General features: G+C 45.7%; 1 protein-coding gene across 3 annotated transcripts in view; it reads right to left on the reverse strand.

Moving 5' to 3' along the window:
- Positions 1-4181: 4181 nt before the first annotated feature.
- PNPLA1 (patatin like phospholipase domain containing 1) overlaps positions 4182-17972 on the reverse strand; it is a 46159-nt gene continuing 32368 nt past the window's right edge. For 2 of the 3 annotated variants that reach the window (XM_032410182.1, XM_032410184.1), the window contains 3 exons: positions 12933-13517; positions 11599-11683; positions 10042-10171 (listed from right to left, as the gene is read on the reverse strand). In XM_032410182.1, the coding sequence (XP_032266073.1) occupies positions 10042-10171; positions 11599-11683; positions 12933-13517 (800 nt within the window). Of the gene's footprint in view, positions 5648-6426; positions 6533-10041; positions 10172-11598; positions 11684-12932; positions 13518-17972 lie in introns of those variants that run through there. The other variant, XM_032410181.1, reaches the window with a different exon arrangement.

The following is a 17972-nucleotide window of genomic DNA, read 5'->3' on the forward strand; positions in this document are numbered from 1 at the left end:
GGATTCTGGGCAAGTCTATGTACACGACCCATCAGATCCCTTCTGACTCCATCATGCTGAAGTCTCTTTAAATGGGGGGAGGTTGGTGCTTCCACTCAGTGGCTAAATACACCCCACTGAGCTGGAGGCAGTCCTTAAGTCCTCATTGAAGGAATGAATGACCAGACGAATGAGTGGGAGAGCTCCTGAGATCCAGGTGATTCTGCCAGGCATTCCTTGGGAGGCCTTGGTCTTCCACTAGAATTGTGCAACCCGTAGTTCTTTCTCTAAATTGGGGGCTAGGGAGGAAATGGGGAGCTACCTTGACAGGCACTGGTCCTGAGCATTGAACCAGGGGTCAGGGCCTTCACATTCTGGGGTTAACCCTAGTACCAACTTATGTACCCTTATTTTTTACTATCATGTATTTTCCTGATCTGTAGGGGCTAAAACTATGCCTACTATCATGTGGAAAGCTGGCTGGCATTTTCTAGATGACAATTTCAAATGAGTCTTAGTTTGTTTTTGTTTTTTAGGATTTTATTTATTTATTTGTCAGAGAGAGGGAGGGCACAAGCAGGGGGAGTGACAAGCAGAGGAAGAAGCAGGCTCCCCGCTGAGCAAAGAGCACAATGTGGGACTCGATCCCAGGACCCCAGGATCATGATCTGAGCCGAAGGCAGACACCTAACCAACTGAGCCATCCAGGCGTTCCAAGTCTAGTTTATTAAAATAAATTTTTGTTAATCTCTCAGCAAAATACCCATATGTATTTAACCAGATGTGCATCCACGTGCAACAAGTAATTTATTCGTTGGCCAACAGTGCTTAATGTCCATATGGATTTACAGACACCTCTCAGGAAATCTGCAGGCCTCAGACAGAGAAGATCTATGGATTGGGTATCACTGGTCTCTCAGAATCCTTCCAACCCTGTGTCCTATAATTCCATGTCCAGAGAAGTGAAGCTGATGACTTGCACCTCTCCCATCTCATGGGGGTTTGCCAAGAGTCGGTGAGAAAATGAATGTGAAGAGTGCCACGTCCATGTATGTTGCTATTCTTATTATAGCTACAATCTGGGTAGTTTTCAGGAAATAGGGAAGGGCTTTAAGCTGGATTGCCACGGATGGTTGTATGGGTGTGCACTGCTCAAGAATATCATACCCCAGGAAGTGCTATTCACTTCCTAGACATTGTAGATTTGTAGATTTATGATAGCAGTTTTCTACCTGATGGCAGTAAAGAGTCCTGAGAAAGGGGCTCCTTTTTGTTTTTGTATAAAGGTGAGGTGTGGGCTGTTAGAGGCTCTGCCTTCTACAAAACTGAGTAGTTTGAACAGCTTGGCTCAGATGGGCAGTTTGCCACACGTCCATTATCTACATGCATGCCCAACAGGGCTATAAACACAGCCATTGGACATTGCATGGAACACATGGCCAAAGGGGAGAGAGTGGTAAAATCTAGACTCACTCTTATTACCCTCGCTGGACACTGTATTGCTGTGTTGAACATGGTGATCACTGGGGGGTAGGACTGGAGAGGGGGTGAAACCAAGGGCAGAGAGGCCTTGGGCACTTAGCTGGGACTGGCCTCAAACCTGAGGCAAAGTTTTAGGAAGTTCGACAAAGCATATTCTATAAGTCATTTAGTTTTATTGCTGATGCTAAGAAGTGAGGCAGAAGTGATCTATTTATGGATTTATTTTAGTGTTCAGGAACACAGCCCCCAAATGCGAAGGATCAGAATCAGTTTTGAAACGAGGGTCAGGAACCTTCTTTACATAGTTTCTTGGTTGGGATGATGTTCTTTAAGTTGTATGTGTATTTGGTATGAGTCCCTGATGCTGGCATCTGAGTCTCATTTTTGTACTGTTATTTAAGCAAATAAAGAAATTGACTTGCACCAAGGTCTCATCTGGATGATTCACAACGGTGGCAAGATGGGAGGCCACCTGCCACATCTGGGCCAGTCTGGCACCTTCGAGGCTGTGAGGGCCAGCCTCCCTGTCCCCGCCTGGGGGCCCTCTCTGGTTGCTTCCCAGGTGTCCCCCTCTTGGGATGTCAACTTATTGAGACAGTAATGGAGTGCCCTGAGCATCAGGAGACCTGGGTTTTAGTCCAGCTCCCCGCAGGCTGAGGCCCTCAGGGACATGATACTTGCCTCTGGACCTGACATTCTCCCACTCTGTGACTGTTAAGATGACAGTTAATGGTATGTCCAGGAACATCTGGGTCAGTCTTGAGTCTACATCATCTGTTTTATTAAGTCGCTAATTTTGGTGCCCAAACTGTCACTCAGAACCAGGGTAAAAATGGACAGAATACAGTGTCTGGGTTTTGGTCTAGAGAATGCGGTCTCTGCTGAAAGGCAATGAAGACCTCCTCTCTTGACTCTCAGGTAACACGTGAGTCCTTCCAGCGGCTCCCTGGGGAAGGCGGCCCTCTGGTGTACATAGTACACAGGTTGTCTTCTTTCCAAGCCACCTCTCTGCTCCCAAACCTTGGAGGCTCACTGTAATGCTCTGAGGGGGGCAGGAGAGGGCAGCACCTCACTTCATAGACGTGGAGGCTGGGGCTCAGAATGAGCGGATGCCTTGTTCAAGGTCACGAGGCCACCTATAGACAGAACCAGGCCAGGATCCAGCTCCCAGAACCCCCGTTTTAGTGCCTTCCCGAACTGTCTAATCCATTAGTTCATTCACTCAACCAATATTTACTGAGCATTTACTACGTGTCAGGTCTGATGTAGCTCAGTGCAATACACACATGCAAAAGGCACAATCCCTGCCCTCGGGGTGCTCATGGACCTCACTCGTTATGGGGATTTTGTGCCAGTAGGAATATAAGGTGGCGGAGACACCATTGTGCGAGGGCGGGCGGGGCTCCCTCAACTCACACCATGGAGGCTCTCAAGAGCAGTGAGGTGCATGGGAGACCCCGCTGCTTTGAAAGGCTTTGAAAAGGTGGCTAAGTGCCATCAGGACATAATTAACTTAATTTCTGACCCTGAGAAGTCAGGAGGCTAAGCGAGTAAGTCAGAGATGAATGGGTCAGCCAAGACCGGGTTGAGTTTGGGATGTGCACTGATTTACAGGGAGGGCTGTGCTGTAGAGGTCGTTCGGATATGCTTGTTTGGAAGACCAGAGAGTGTTCTGCCCCTGGCCTCCGCACCAGGGAGACCTCCAATTTCAGAGTACAGTGACTGGCACATCAAAAACAACAACAACAACAACAATCCACTAGTATTGGCTTTAGAAAAAAAAAGGCATTATAAGGAGAAAGGAACTAATTAGAGTTGCCAAATTTAGCAAATAAAAATATGGGTGGCCTAGTTAAATGTGAATTTCAGACAGACAACAAATTGTAGCAATACTGGGGTCTTCCTCCTACTAAATATTCACTGTTTATCTGAAATTCAAATCTAACACAATGTCCTGTATTTTATCTAGCAACCCTGGAACTAATGCAAGAAGAGTTCTCTTATTTACTTTGTAATGGGAAAAAGGGAAATAAGCAAAATGAAGGAGAATATACAAGGGGATTTATCCATACCTGTAACTGTAACATTAACATAAAGGCATCTGAGCTCTAAATACAGGCTTTAATTTAGAACAACAATGATTGTTATGTTCAATACCCCTTTGCACACCAGGTAATAAGCATTCCAGAGTTGTGCAAGACTGAAACCCTCCCCCTCCTCCCGTTCACATGTCTCAAGACCTCGGGGGCCGCAGCTGCCAGCAAACCGCAAGACCACTCCTGGGGGGAAACGCCAGGAGACCGCAGCCAGGTGGGCCACTCCAGGTGGGACCTGTCTTTCCCCACCCACGTGGCCCCCAGGATGCTTCCCTTGACTGGTCTGAGCCACAGATTCAGAGTATCAGAGGAGGCAGAGGGTGAGGGAACACCCGAGGTTTGAGTCTTTTCAGCCTCTCAAAGGTACAGTTAGTTAGTGATGGAGGAAATGTTGGGGTTCGGAGCTGATGGCCAAGAAAGAATTCTTGAGGCGTCTTTGGTGCCAAATGGTGGTTTTATTAAGGCACGGGGACAGGACCCATGGGCAGAAGGAGCTGCACTGGGGTTGTGAGGGGTGACTGATTATATACTTTCAAGTTGGGAGGGGGTTGAGGACAGCGCAGGCCTCCGAAGTATTTTGGAAACAAGGTTTCCAGGATCCTGAGGGGGCTAGAAGGGGCTAGCTATTGTTAGGAAAAGGTCATTTATTACTGTTTAGTAAAAACTTGGTCATGAGCCCCTTCAGATGCAGATCAGTGGGCCATATGCTTGGAGGATGATTGCCAACATGTATCTTGGGGGGTAGAGGTCAAGGAAGTTTCCGTAGGCATTCTTAGATGTTAAAGTAGACTCACAGGATCCTGGGGGGTTGGGGTAAGAAGATGGCCTTTTGCCCTTAGCAAAGTGTCAACACTGAGGCAGCTGAGCTCCCAGAGGAAGGTCACTCTGCCTGTTACAGGGACTTGTCAGTGGGCTGTGAGCAGTAAGGAAATTTAATTTTTTCTTTTGTCTTTGTTTTCCATATCAGTTAGGTTCTTCCTGGCAGAACCTTCTTAAGGGTGCCTGTGTGGACTCCTGCTCCGTGACATGGTCCCCTTAAATGTAGGCTCCAGCAGGCCCCCTTGCTACAGCCTCCCGCCCTCCGTGGCTAACATTTGCATGCATCCCCCAGAGGCCCCAACCAAGCTCAGGGCTGTCTTGCACCCAGTCCTCTGGGTTTTGCATTCCAGGGTTTGCTAAGCAAATACATCTGAGGCCTGTGGGCAGCCCGGGGTTCCTTACTGGGCCTGGATGGGGCTGGAAGTTATCTGCACTCCAGCAAGCAGTGGGGCTCATTTTTTTTCTGGATGGGTTGAAAAAATTGAAGCTGAAGGTGTCTTTCTCATGGAACATTTTCACTGAGGTGTGAACAGCAGATGGAGTCTGCCCTCATGCTGCCCTCCTGCTGGGGGATGGGGAGGGAAGGGACATTTGGCCTCCCGTTTCCTCTACAACCACACCGGGACTCAGGGGAGGCCAGGGCGGCCTGCTCAACATGGCTGCACCACACAAGCCCTGGGGAGCTTTTAGAGACCTCATGCCTGATCGGCTCCGCAAGTGATTCTGCTGAGCAGCCGAGACAGAGTCCAGTGTTTGCAAATCAAGCCTTTGGTCCACCGTGAGAATTAAAAACAAAACAAAACAAAAGAACTTGGTCTCTTGACACCACATCAGAGAGGAAAGTGCATCAACCCCCAAGAGTTTAGCCTGAAGACTAGATCCTGGGGGGCCAAGGATGGATGCAGTCTATCTCGAAGAAGCAAACTCAGGCTGAGGCTGGGAGGAAGGCCCAGAGCCCAGCCAGCCGGGAGCAGGATGTGCTGTGGGCTTTTCAGAGCCCATCTGTGTTGGTGTCCATCTGTTTGTCCAGAGCAGGGTAGGGGAAGGGCTGGAGGAGCGCAGAGAAGCTGAGAGGATGTTTAGACAAGGAGGTGCTTGCCCAGGAGAAGCAGGACCCTCCACACCAACAGGCTTGGTAGTGGGTGACACTTGGTCCCCCAAAGGCCTAGGGTGAGGGGGATGCGTCTGAGAGCCTTGGGGAGAAGGCTCTACCTTGAGGTCATCATGTTCTCTCCCATTCCAGCTCAAGTTCTCTCCTTGTTCACAGCTTCCTAGAAGAAGGATAGAGATTCATCATTTCTAAGTCCCTCATCGAGGACTTTCCTCCCCTTATTTCCACTGAGAACATCCCTCACAGCTTCCTATGTGTCGGGCAGCCCCAAGCAAGTAGCCAGGCCCCATTCTAGCCAGTCTGATGCGTGGAAATTGGAAATCTCAATTTGTATAAAAAAATCAGTTAACAAATCCCACTTTATTATATAAGGTATTTTTTTTTTTTTTGCAAATGGAGAATCCCATTTGCAGAGCAGGAGTTGATAAAAGAGTGTTTGAAATATTATTCGATTTACAAAAGTCTGATTAATATTTGTTTTTTCAGGAAGGGGAAAGAAGTAGAGTGACCTCCAGAGCGCTGAGTGCAGTTGTGTAGACTGCAGACTGCACAAGGAGACCCTGCCAGTACACAGGGGAGGCATCTCATGGACGTATTTATGCCGCATGTTATTTTTACAGTTTTCTGTGTTATTTGTACAGTTTGGTAGCTTTGTATGACATTCATACAGATTTCTAGCAGGTGGCAGTCAACTGTTTTAACAAAATCAGTATATTATCACAATCTTCCGGCAGCTGGCAATCAAGTTCTCCAGGAAAGGGTTTCTTTCAGTTTTCTGAAAGAAACAGTTTTCTTAGTGCACAAGGCAATATATGGGCTAGTGCTGGCTTTGACTATGACCAGGAAGAGGTGGGTGGGGTCAGAAAGGAAACTGGCGGACGGAGCTCAGAGGTCACCGCAACATCTGGGAACAGAGCAGGCACCTGGGCAGTTCCACACCTCAGGGTCGCTGTATTCCTGGATCCGGCTGGGGTGAGGCCTGTAGGTGACCCAAACTGTCTTGGAAGTGGAGAGCAGAGAGAAGTCGAGTGGGCAGGGAGCAGACCTGGACATGAGACGCCGAGAAATCACACGTGAGGAGAAATGAGACAAAAAGGGGGAAATGGGAAACCCTGAGTTTCAAGGACTCTTCCACCTGCTGTGTGACCCTGGTCAGTCATTGGCCCCCTCGAGGGAATTGCAGGAAGACTCTTGCAGAGCCCACCTCAGAGAAATGCTGGCATGAGGACCTGTCCATTCTTGGATGGTTTTCAACTCTGACTGTGTCATTCTGTTTAATCCCTGTAATGACTCCCCAGCACCACAGGTGAAGTCCAGGTGCACTTTGTTAGCATGGCCCCCAAGCCAGCCTGCCCTATCTCTGCCACGTCTGCCTGTGCACCTCCAAAGTGCACCCCCAGGCCTCTCCCTGCCCAACAGACAAAGTAGACTAGACCCTGTGACGTCCGATTCACTCCAGGGCTCCTTCGACCCTGGGAGGCTAGATCACTTGGTGCTCGACACCAAGACATTGGTGACAGACAACTTGGATTCAGATCCTGGCTCTACCATCTACCTACTGTGTGACTTTGGGCATGTTGCTTACCCTCTCTGTGCCATAATGCCTGGACCATAATAACTACTTGGTAAGTTTTAGCTATTATCATTACATTCCTATTTGCATAGGGGGACATTCCATAGTAACTCAAAGGGGGGCTCTCCAGCCATAGAAATGGCAGAAATCAGAAGAGTCTGACAGACTTGGTAGCCGTTGAGAGGATTTGAGTAGCAATTAGCAAGAGGGACCTCCTCCTTTTCCTTTGGGGGCCTCTGGCAGTCCCTGAATTTCTCAATCTGTCTTGCCACTTTGAGGCCCGTTACACAACCCGAACCAGATGGCCACTGAAGGCTTACGGGAGGAGAGCTGAGGCTAGCAGAGGAAAGCCAGGCTGACACATGTATCTAGCCATGCTCCAGAGACAGAGCATATTTGGCACATCTGCTGGTCCTGGAATGAAAGGGACAGGGAGCAGACTCGACCCCAACCTGTAGCCTAAGCAGAGCTATCCCAGACAGCTCACAGAACTCTGAAAGAGTAAAAGAAGCATCTGTTTTGGAATCCACTGAGATGGGGTGAGGGTGGGGGTTGTTATGTAGCATTATCAAACTGCAATTACTGACTAATACAACCAGCATCAGAGTATTAATTTGAACATCTGATTTAAAAAACACAGAGGGAGGGGCACCTGGGTAGCTCAGTCAGTTAAGCATCTGACTCTTGATTTTGGCTCAGGTCATGATCTCAGGGTCGTGAGATGGAGCCCTGCATTGAGCCCAGCATCAGGCTCTGTGCTCAGCACGGAGACTACTTGAGATTCTCTCCTTCTTTCTCTGCCCCTCCCCACCCCGGTACTCTCTCTCTCTCAAATAAATAAATAAATAAATAAATAAATAAAAATTTTTAAGAAACATGTTGAGAGAGAGAGAGAGATTAATGTATGGAACATCTACCCTGTAGCTTTTATTCTAGCTTCTCCCCTCTTTATTTGGAAGAATATCAGCTGAGGGCCAGAAGTTGCACAGGACTAGCCCATGGATGTGACAGGGTCTCTTGTGATTGTACTCTGTTAGGAAATGAGCAGATTTCCTCTTTCTGGATCACTCCTCCTCTCTGCCTAACCTTTTTGAGCTTCTCTTTTCTACCCTCTACCCTGGTCTTTGAAGCTCAGAGCAGTGAATTTGTATGGAATTGCCTAAGAACGTCAACTGGTAAACTGCTTCCAGGCAGTTTCATAGTCTGTTCTATAAAGGAACACCGCAGACGGCATGTGTGACCTACTGACAACAGTGTTTCCCACAGCTGTGAATGTTGTTTTGTTTGTTTTCATCACAGTCTGCTTCTTTATAAAGTACCTTGATTCCTAGAAGTTTATCGACCAAGGGAGCTCTGGCTGAATTGCATAGGTCCCACTGCCCCAATGTATAGGAGGAGGCCTGGCCCTGGAATGAAGGGACTCAAGTCTGGGCCTGGCTTCTAGATGGCACTCCCAGCCCCAAGGAAGCTTCCCCAACCCCACAGCAGACCTGCCTATGTTCTCCTGACCAAACTTGACCTTGAGCTCCTAGAGACAGAGATACAGACACTCAAAAAGTCAAAGAAGCCTTGGGGCTGGAGACCAAGGAACAGAGCAAGACTAATCCCAGGATTCACTAATTCCATGACCCCCAAGGGGACTGCCAAATGCCCACTGGATTAAACGATGGGCACCTCCAGAAAGTGACACACGTGTCTGCCCCACTTCCTGCAGCAGCTGAGAATCTCCTTCCCACCATACTGCTTCCTCCCACCCACAAAGTACCTACTTGCCCAGACCTCAAAGTGGGCCTGTGGCTGCTAGGGTGAGATTCTGACCCTCATCTATCTGATACATCTCTCTGCCCACCTGGGATCCCCACCTGGGACAGGAACAACACAGAAGGATGTCACTTAGAATGATCTGGGGATTTTCCTGACCAATGAAGGCTTGAAGCAAAGTAGATAGCAGTGTGGGTCTGTTCCATTCAGAGAATATTTTGATAATCCTGTAAAATAGTTGTAGATGATTCCTGGCTTGGTTTGCGTTTGAAGCTGGCATTTTTCATTTGTGTGTATGTGTGTATGCATGTCTCTTTAAAAAACAAGGTTACAGTTCAGTAAAAAATTAAGACTTGGTTCTTGGCTTTAGTCTAAAGTTCAATTTTGGGGTAAACTCTTAAAGTTGGGAATCGAGAGGTGCCTGAGTGGCTCAGTTGGTTAAAGCGTCTGCCTTTGGCTCAGGTCATGATCTCGGGGTCCTGGGATGGAGCCCCATGTCGGGCTCCCTGCTCGGCGGGGAGCCTGCTTCTCCCTCTACCCCCGGCTCATGCTCTCTCTTTTGTGATCTCTCTCTCTCAAATAAATAAATAAAATCTTTAAAAAAAAAAGAAAGTTAGGGATTGAGTGCAATTCATCTTTGCTATTTCTAGAGCCCAGAAGAGTGGTTGGCACTCATTAGGTGCTCAATAAAGGTTAACTGATGGAACCAATGACAAGGTAATATAACCAAAAAGCTGTAAGAAGCAGGCTTACACTAGTTAGGGCTTTTAGTTGTAGGTTGGCAACAGTTTGGATCTCTATATGTTGAGGGTCACATGGTTACACACCTGTCTAGTTTGGTTTTTAAATAAAGTTCTATTCAGAAGCTGAGAAGTCCTAGTTAACCTCTGCATATAACCCTAATATCTGCTAAATTATTGAGTGCTAATTACACGTCATGCATTCTGCAAAGCAATTTACATGTTGACCTCATTAAACCCTCACAATATTATCCCTATTTTATAGATCAGGAAATAGATGCTTAGAAAGATCACATGTCCTAAGCATGATCACTGAGTAAGATTATGGCAGAGCAGGGAATTTATGTTGGGTGGGTCCGACTCCAAAGTCCAGTTCCTAACACCTGCTCCTGCTGACTCTTCCTTTACCCCTTGTGATCTTCCTGCAGAATCTTTCCAAAGCTTTTCTTCCCCATGGAACTTGAGAAACATTAGTCATGCTCACTGCACTTTGCCGCCTGTTTTTTTGGATGGTGGATGTCTTGGGAAGCCTTTTCTGGTGCTACTTGTCTTTTGTTTGTTCTTCTTGAACATCTTGCTCATCCAGTTGGAGTCTTCAGTAAGGCTCCCCCTGGGCAATAGATGAAGTAAATAGTTTGTTAATGACCTTTCCTGTGTCCTCCACTATCAGGGCCCTGCTCCAGCTCAGAGGGTAGACAGACACACCAATGCTACGGCTTTTAACCCTGGCTGAACACCAGAGTTCCGCAGCAAACATTTGTTTTATAATCAATGACCATTTATCTAAGTAACATCATGCCAATGAGTCAACTGAAATTCAACTGAACTTTTATAAGTTATATGTCAATGCAATAAAGTTTAAACCCTGTGAACAAAATGCATAGTATATGCCCAAGCACAAAATTTTTAAATTTACGCAAACTCTTTCAAAAAGTTTTATAATTAAAATTATACTTAATGTGAGAAGCAAGTATGTTTTAATATATTTGATATGATATGGAGTTGGAACACCAAAAGGACCTGCTCTCCCAATAGCTGCAGCTGTGGCCATGGAGAACCCCAGCCACTGCCAGAACTGCCCCAAGGGAGGAGAGATGAGGTTGGGGAGGGGAGAGATACTCTTTGACTCACCTTCTGATCTCCTGCTGGTGCCTTCCATTGGCTAACCCAACTGGCAAGAAGCCAGCAAGGGAGCCCGGGTAATATGGTCCCCAAGGAACTTAAAAAAATACCAATCCTGGGGCACTTGGGTGGCGCAGTCGATTGAGCCTCTGACTCTTAGTTTCAGCTCACGTTGTGATCTCAGGGTCATGAGATTGGGCCCTGCGTGGGGCTCTGCACTCATTGCGGAGTCTGCTTAGGATGCACTTTCTCTCTCCTTCTGCCCCTCCACCCCTCCACCCCTCCCCACCCCCGTACTCATGTGCTCTCTCTCTAAAAAATAAATAAAAATAAATCTTAAAAAAAAAAAACAACAATCTTCAGGCCCTCTCAGAATGACTGTGAAGGTAAGTAATGGAGAACTTGTCACACAACCCAGACAACTGATGTGCATTATAAAAAAGATTTTCTGGGGACAATCTATAACATAGGAATATTAGCTCGCTTATTGTGCTGATAGAAAATAATTTGGATTAAAGGAGGCCTTTGACAGAGTCTCACAATTCACACCATGCAGGAAATAGGCTACCTCAAGCTAGGATGTAACATGCCTGCTAACTCCCTTGAACTGAGACACCACCGGAGAGTGAGACACAAGGGGGTGCACGTTCTCCCACTGCACTCAGAGAAGGTGCATTCCCTAGCATGCACAGGAAGGAGCTGACGAGAATGACATTGTGAGCACAAATAGCTCATTTCCCATTCAGTGCCCCCACTGAAGAATAGAGAAGTGTAAAGGGGTGGACTGTAATCACACAAACCGGAAAAGGATCCCAGTGTTCCTAGGACAGCTAAAAAGAAGGAAAATTTCCCTTAGCTTGGCCCCCCTCCTCTGGCCAAAGGAAAGAATGTGTCCCTAATTAAGGAGAAACTTACATTGCGTGAGGCTTGCTGGTGGTTTCCTTCACATTAACCAAGGACATGGTGCCTTTCAGATTTGAAGAGGCAAGGGGAGCTACAGTCAAAAGTAAAAATAGAGGAGACAAGAGTGAGGTGGCAAAATCGTGCCCATTTCAACTCACCTGTCACCTTCAAGAAGCCTTCCTTAAACCCCCAGAGAGAAGTGATCTTAACCTCTATGAATACTTCCAACACTCTGTTTTTCTTAGTAATGTAGTACTTAATAATTTGTGCTGTATTTTTGAGGTTGGTATCTCTGTCATCCCCTCTGCTGGAGGGGAGAGTTCCTGAGAGTGAGGAGCTGAGAATTGTTTAGCTTTGAAGCCTCTAGAGCAGATCTGTAGAAGATACCAGTTGTGAAGAACCAGCTTTTAAAAATCTTTTTTTGGAAACCATAATGTACTAGTACTTTTGTGAAATACAATACAATGAATTAGTAGGAAAATGACCAAGCTCTTGGATGTCATGGCTATAAACATTTCTAAATGCTTACTTTCAACCTCTGTGCTCATTTCATTGTAAATTAGTAACAAATAGTTTGGGGACCAGCATTGGTTCACAGAGCATTCTTTGAGTAGCTCTGCCCTGGCACAGTGGTTATCACAAATAATAAAAACCTTCTGGTATAGTGGTTCTCAATCATGGTTCTCAAAAGAACCCCCTGGAGGGCTTATAAAAAGATAGAAGGACACCTGGGTGGCTCAGTCGGTTAAGCGTCTGCCTTTGGCTCAGGTCATGATCCCAGGGTCCTGGGATCGAGCCCCGCATGAGGCTCCCTGCTATGCTGGTAGCCTGCTTCTCCCTCTGCCTGCCACTCCCCCTGCTTGTGCTCTCTCTCTCTCTCTCTCTCACAAATAGATAAATAAAATCTTTAAAAAAAAAAAAAGATAGATAGCTGGGTCCCACCCCCCTGAGTTAGGAGGTCTATGGTAGGGTCTGAGAATTTTCATTTCTAACAAGTTCCCAGGTGATGTGTTTGCTGTTGGTCAGAGACCAACCTTTGAAAATCACCGGACTAAAGACAAGAACAAATGTCAAGAACACTGTCCCCTTTTGGTGGCCTATCCTCAAAATAGGTAGAACCGCTAAAGCTAAGTGCTAACTTTACCAGTGCACCCCTCTAAAGCAATGGTTATATGAGACTAATGAATTGTTGAACACTACATCAAAAACTAATTATGTACTATATGCTGGTTAACTGAACATAATAAAAAAATAATAAAGCAATGGTTGTCAGCTCCCATGTTGTGGCACACTTGCTGAGGGGCTCCAGACATAAGGAAGCTGGGAGAAGCCAGAAGGGTTCATACCTTGGGGCTGTTCTGGGCCCAATTCCTCCACAGGTGGCTGTGCAGATGACGCTGAAGGAGAACACTGGGGCAGTGTTTGAGATGCCCCTACAGATGAAGGCCCCAGGGATGGCCTGGGTGACAGAGATGCCTGGGAGGGTGGGGATCTTGGCGGTGATCCAGTCGTTTGTACCCGCTGCTGTGGGGATCCACGTGACGGCACAGCTCTGGAGCTGAGGGGTAAGGGCACAGCTGGGAGTGAGCAAGGGGGCAAGTCAGATGGGGAATGTGATGGTAATGAGGCCAGTGGAGATGCAGGTGACTGCTCAAATGAAGAGACAGGTGGTGAAACAGGTGAGTCAGCAGGCCACTCGTGTGTGGATTCAGGTGTCTGCACAGGTGAGGACACCAGTGGACCGTGGCGGCACTTTCCTTCCCCTTCAGGAGCCCACTGTGTGTGAGGTTGTATGGATTCTTCCTGCTCCGTTTGGAGGCTTGATTGGCTGCGTTCAGGGCACTCATTGCCAAGGGCAAGTTCTATATTGCAGTACACTTCTACACGGGGGAACATCACTCTCTTGGAGGGAGAACTGAGGTGAGCAGCATCTAGGAAAACAACAGCATGGGGTCACAGGTGGCATTACTAACCCCTGGCATCAGCATGGCATCTGCAAAAAGTGATTTCCCAAATTATTTTCATAAGCAGGGTTAGTGCTTTTCACTCGTCTTTCTTTACTTACTCAAATTTATATTGAGTATTTGATTGTGTATTGATTCATTATTCAACAGATATTTATTGAGCATCTATATGTGCCAGGCATTATACCAGGCACTGAGGAGTGAAGGGGACAAAAACAGGTGTGATGGTCCTTGGCCTCTTGGAGCTTACAGTCTGGCTTGGGGTCAGGCATTGACTACCCAAATAATCTCATTTTAACCAAGACACGTTGTAGGCGAGAAAGGAACATGATGTTAGGAGAGAAGGAAGCAGGGAGGACTACTTTGGGAGGGTTTCCCAGAGGAAGCAACGTTTGAGCTGAGATCTGAAGGGCGAGTGAGGGTCCAGGGGGTGGTCGGGGTGGGATGGGGCGGAGCAGAGCATTTCAGACAGAGGGAACAGCACACACCAATGCCACAGGTTTGAGGGAGCATGAGAAGGACCTGAAAGGCCAGTGTGGTTGGAGCAAGGGTGGGGGCACTGTGGTGAGAGATGGGGCTGAGGAGGCCACAGGGGCCTGACCATGCTTGTAGACACCATTGAGGGCCCTTGGTTTTCACAGAGGCCATGAAACACCTATTGGCAGTGGGGATGCTGCTCTGTCTCTGGCTTTGACAAGATCACTGTGGCTGCTGTGTGGAGACTCACTGAGAAGGGCATAGCGGATCCAGGGAAACCTGTAAGGCTGCTGTGGAGAGGTATTTAGGGCTTGCACCTGGAAGGAGAGAGAAAGAAATAGAAGACTCTGTTTAGGAGGTAAAATAAATGAGAATTGGCAATGGATTGACTAGGGGAAGAGAGGAGGTAGCTGGCTTGCACAACCAGGTGGATGTTGGTGCTGACAGGGTGACCATGGAGGGGATGGGTTAGGGGAGCAGTGAGGAAGGCACAGTTTATAGTTTGTTTGGGGATATATGGATTTTAAGGGGTCTTAGAGATGTCCAAGGAGAGATGACAAGTGAGCAGTTGGATAGATGGGTTTGGATCTCAGAGAAGAGATGAAGGTTAGAGGTGTCTATTTGGGAGCCCATCTATGGATGGTCACTGAAGCTGTGATGGTGGCCATGGAGGAGACTGCCTAGGGAGGAAAAGCAGAATGAGAAGAGGAGGGAGCCAGGACTGAGCAAGGAGAGGGGAAGAGGGGAACCCAGGCCAAGTTGCTAAAATAGGCAAGACTGGGGTAGACCTACAAAATGCTGGTAAGGATCCATTTAAGAGGTGGGGGTTGGATATGTAAAAGAGAGATGAAATAATGGATAATTCAAAAGTGCTGAGATGGGAAGGGGTCTGAGCACAGGTACGGGGTGGGCTTTAGGCAAGAAGAGGGTTGCTTTCTTTAATGTTCTAAGAAGGAGGGAACAGAGCAGGCTGAGTTTGTATATTTGGTAGCGCAAAGTTGAGAGAACTTCTCTCTGTTGGTTTTGCTTTTCTCTGTGAAGTTGTTTGGAGGCAAGGTCCTCGCCTAGGGATCAGGGAGAGGGGAAGTCTCGAGGTGGTGGTTGCAGAGGAGGAGAGAATAGGTTGCCAAGACAAGTACAGATGACTGCATTTTGTGTAGAAATTCACAAGCTAATTCTAAAATTCATATGGAATTAGAAAGGACCTAGAATAGCCTAAACAACTTTGAAAGAAAAAAAAAAAACAAAGATGGAAAACTAAGACGACCTGGTATCAAGATTTACAATAAAGCTTCAGGGATCAAGACAGTATGATATTGACCTAAAGACAGACAAATAGATCAATGGCACAAAACAGAAAGTCTAGAAATAGACCCATAACATATAGAGACAACTGACTTTACTTAATAGAGAAAGCATAGTTTTTTCAACAAACAATGCTGGAAGAAGTGGACATCCATATGCAAAAAAAAAAAAAAAAAAAAAAAGAACCTTGTTTTATATCTTGAACCATATTCAAAAATTAACTCAAAATGGAATATAGACACAAATGAAAAACCAAAAAACTATAAAACTTCTAGAAGGAAACATAGGAGAAAACCTTTTTGTGATCTTGAGTAAAGCAAAGGTTTCTTAGGTAAGACACCAAAAGCATGATCCATAAAGAAAGCAAATTAATAATATGGGCCCCATCAAAATTTAAAACTCCTTTTTAGAAAACTGTTAAGGAATTGAAAAGAGAAATCACAGACTGAGAGAAAGTATTTGCAAATTATATTTCAGATAAAGGGCATTTATCTAGAATACATAAAATCTCTTAAATAAGAAAACAAACAATTCAATTTTTAAGATTGGTAAAAGAGCCCACCAAAAAAAGCTTCCAATGGCCAAAGGAAATCTGAATATATGGTCTTCAGTTAATAATAACCAATATTAGTACATTGGTTGTAAACACTACACTATACTATATACCGAATTTTATATGTACCATACTATAACTTCTAACAAATGTAAGACATAATAATAGGGAATGTGGAATACATGGAGGCTCTCCATACTATTTTCACATTTTTTTCTGTAAATCTAAAACGATTCTTTTTTTTTTTTAAAGATTTTATTTATATATTTGATAGAGCGAGAGAGCACAAGCAGGGGGAATAGTAGAGGGAGAGGGAGAAGCAGGCTCCCCGCCAAGCAGGGAGCCCAATGCAGGGCTCGATCCCAGGACTCTGGGATCATGACCTGAGCCGAAGGCAGACACTTAACCGTCTGAGCCACCCAGGCGCCCCTAAAACGATTCTTAAAAATAAAGCTTATTAAATGGCTAGGTGGGAAATGACCAAAAGAGTTGAACCCTTCAACAAAGAAATATATAGATGACTAATAAGCAAGTGAAAAGATGCTCAACATCATTAGTCATTAAGGAAATACAAATTAAAATCACAGTAAGATACCACCACACAACTATTCACATGGCTAAAATTAAAAAGACTGACCATTTCAAGTGTTGGTGATAATAGGGAGAAACTGGAACTCTCATGCATTGCTGGTGGGAATGTAAAGTGGTACAACCACTTCAAAAAACAATAAAAGTTAAACATACCTTCTTCATATATGTCCTTAGTATATATCCCAAAGAATTGAAAATAGGATATTTGCATACCTGGGTTCATTGCATCATTATTCACAATGGCCAAGAGGAAGAAGCCATTCAAATTGTTCATTAATAAAGAAAATGTGGTATGTACACAGGGGTACGTCACATGCTCTGAAATGGATAAACCTGGAGGACATTACAACAACGAAATACACCAGCCACAAAAAGACAAGTACTGTATGATTCCACTGATACGAGGTATCTGAAGTAGTCCATCTCCTAGAAATAGAAAATAGAGTGGTGGCAGCCAGGGCATAGGAGAGGGAGAAATGAGGAATTGCTGATCCATGGGTATAGAGTTTCAGTTTTGCAAGAAGAAAAAGTTCTGGAGATTGGTTGTACAATGTAAATATACTTAATAATACTGAACTGTACACTTAAAAATGGTTAAGATGGTGGGGCACCTGGCTAGCTCAGTTGGAAGAGCATGCAACTCTTGATCTCAGGTTTGTGACTTCAAGCCCCATGTTGGGTGTAGAGATTACTTAAAAATAAAAAATCTTTAAAAAATGGTTAAGATGGTAAATTTTATGTTATGTGTTTTACCCTAATTATACATATATATAATTGTATATTACATAAATATAGATTAAATGTACATCCACCATACCATCTAGACATTCCACTCCTAGGTATTTACCCAAGAGAAATGAAAGCATATGTTTATACAAAGACTCCATGAGTATTCACAGCAGCTTTATTCATAATAGCCCAAACTGGATACAACCTAAATGTCCATTAATGGGTGAATGGAGAAATGAACTGTGGGGTTTTCATAAATGGAATGGAATGTAAAAAGGAATGAACTATTTATACATGCAATAACATGATGAATCTCAGCATAATTATACTGAGTGAAAGAATGCAGACAAAATAGAGCCCATACTGGAAGTCCATACTGGAAATTTCTATAATGACAGAAAGTAGATCAGGGGCACTGGGGGAAGTTGGGAAGGGTCACAAAGGAGCATGAGGAAAACTTTGGGCATGATGGATGATGGTTCAGTCTCTTGAATGTGGTGTTGGTTTCACAGGTGTGTGTGTGGGGGGGGGAACTTAAATTACGAGAGGGAGGAAGGGTGCAAGAGAAGGAGGAATGCCAAGAGGGAAAGAAGGAAGGAAGGAAGGAAGGAAGGAAGAGAGGGAGGGAAGAAGGAAGGAAGGGAGGGAGGGAAGGAGGGTGGGAAGGAGGGAGGAAGGGAGGGAGGAAAGGAGGAAAGGAGGAAGGAAGGAAGGCAGGCAGGCCTGGCCAGGCACGCCTGGATGCCAGATGGATAATTTTAGACATG

Source organism: Phoca vitulina, unplaced genomic scaffold (genome assembly GCF_004348235.1).
Source record: "Phoca vitulina isolate PV1807 unplaced genomic scaffold, GSC_HSeal_1.0 scaffold11, whole genome shotgun sequence".
Lineage (NCBI taxonomy): Eukaryota > Metazoa > Chordata > Mammalia > Carnivora > Phocidae > Phoca > Phoca vitulina.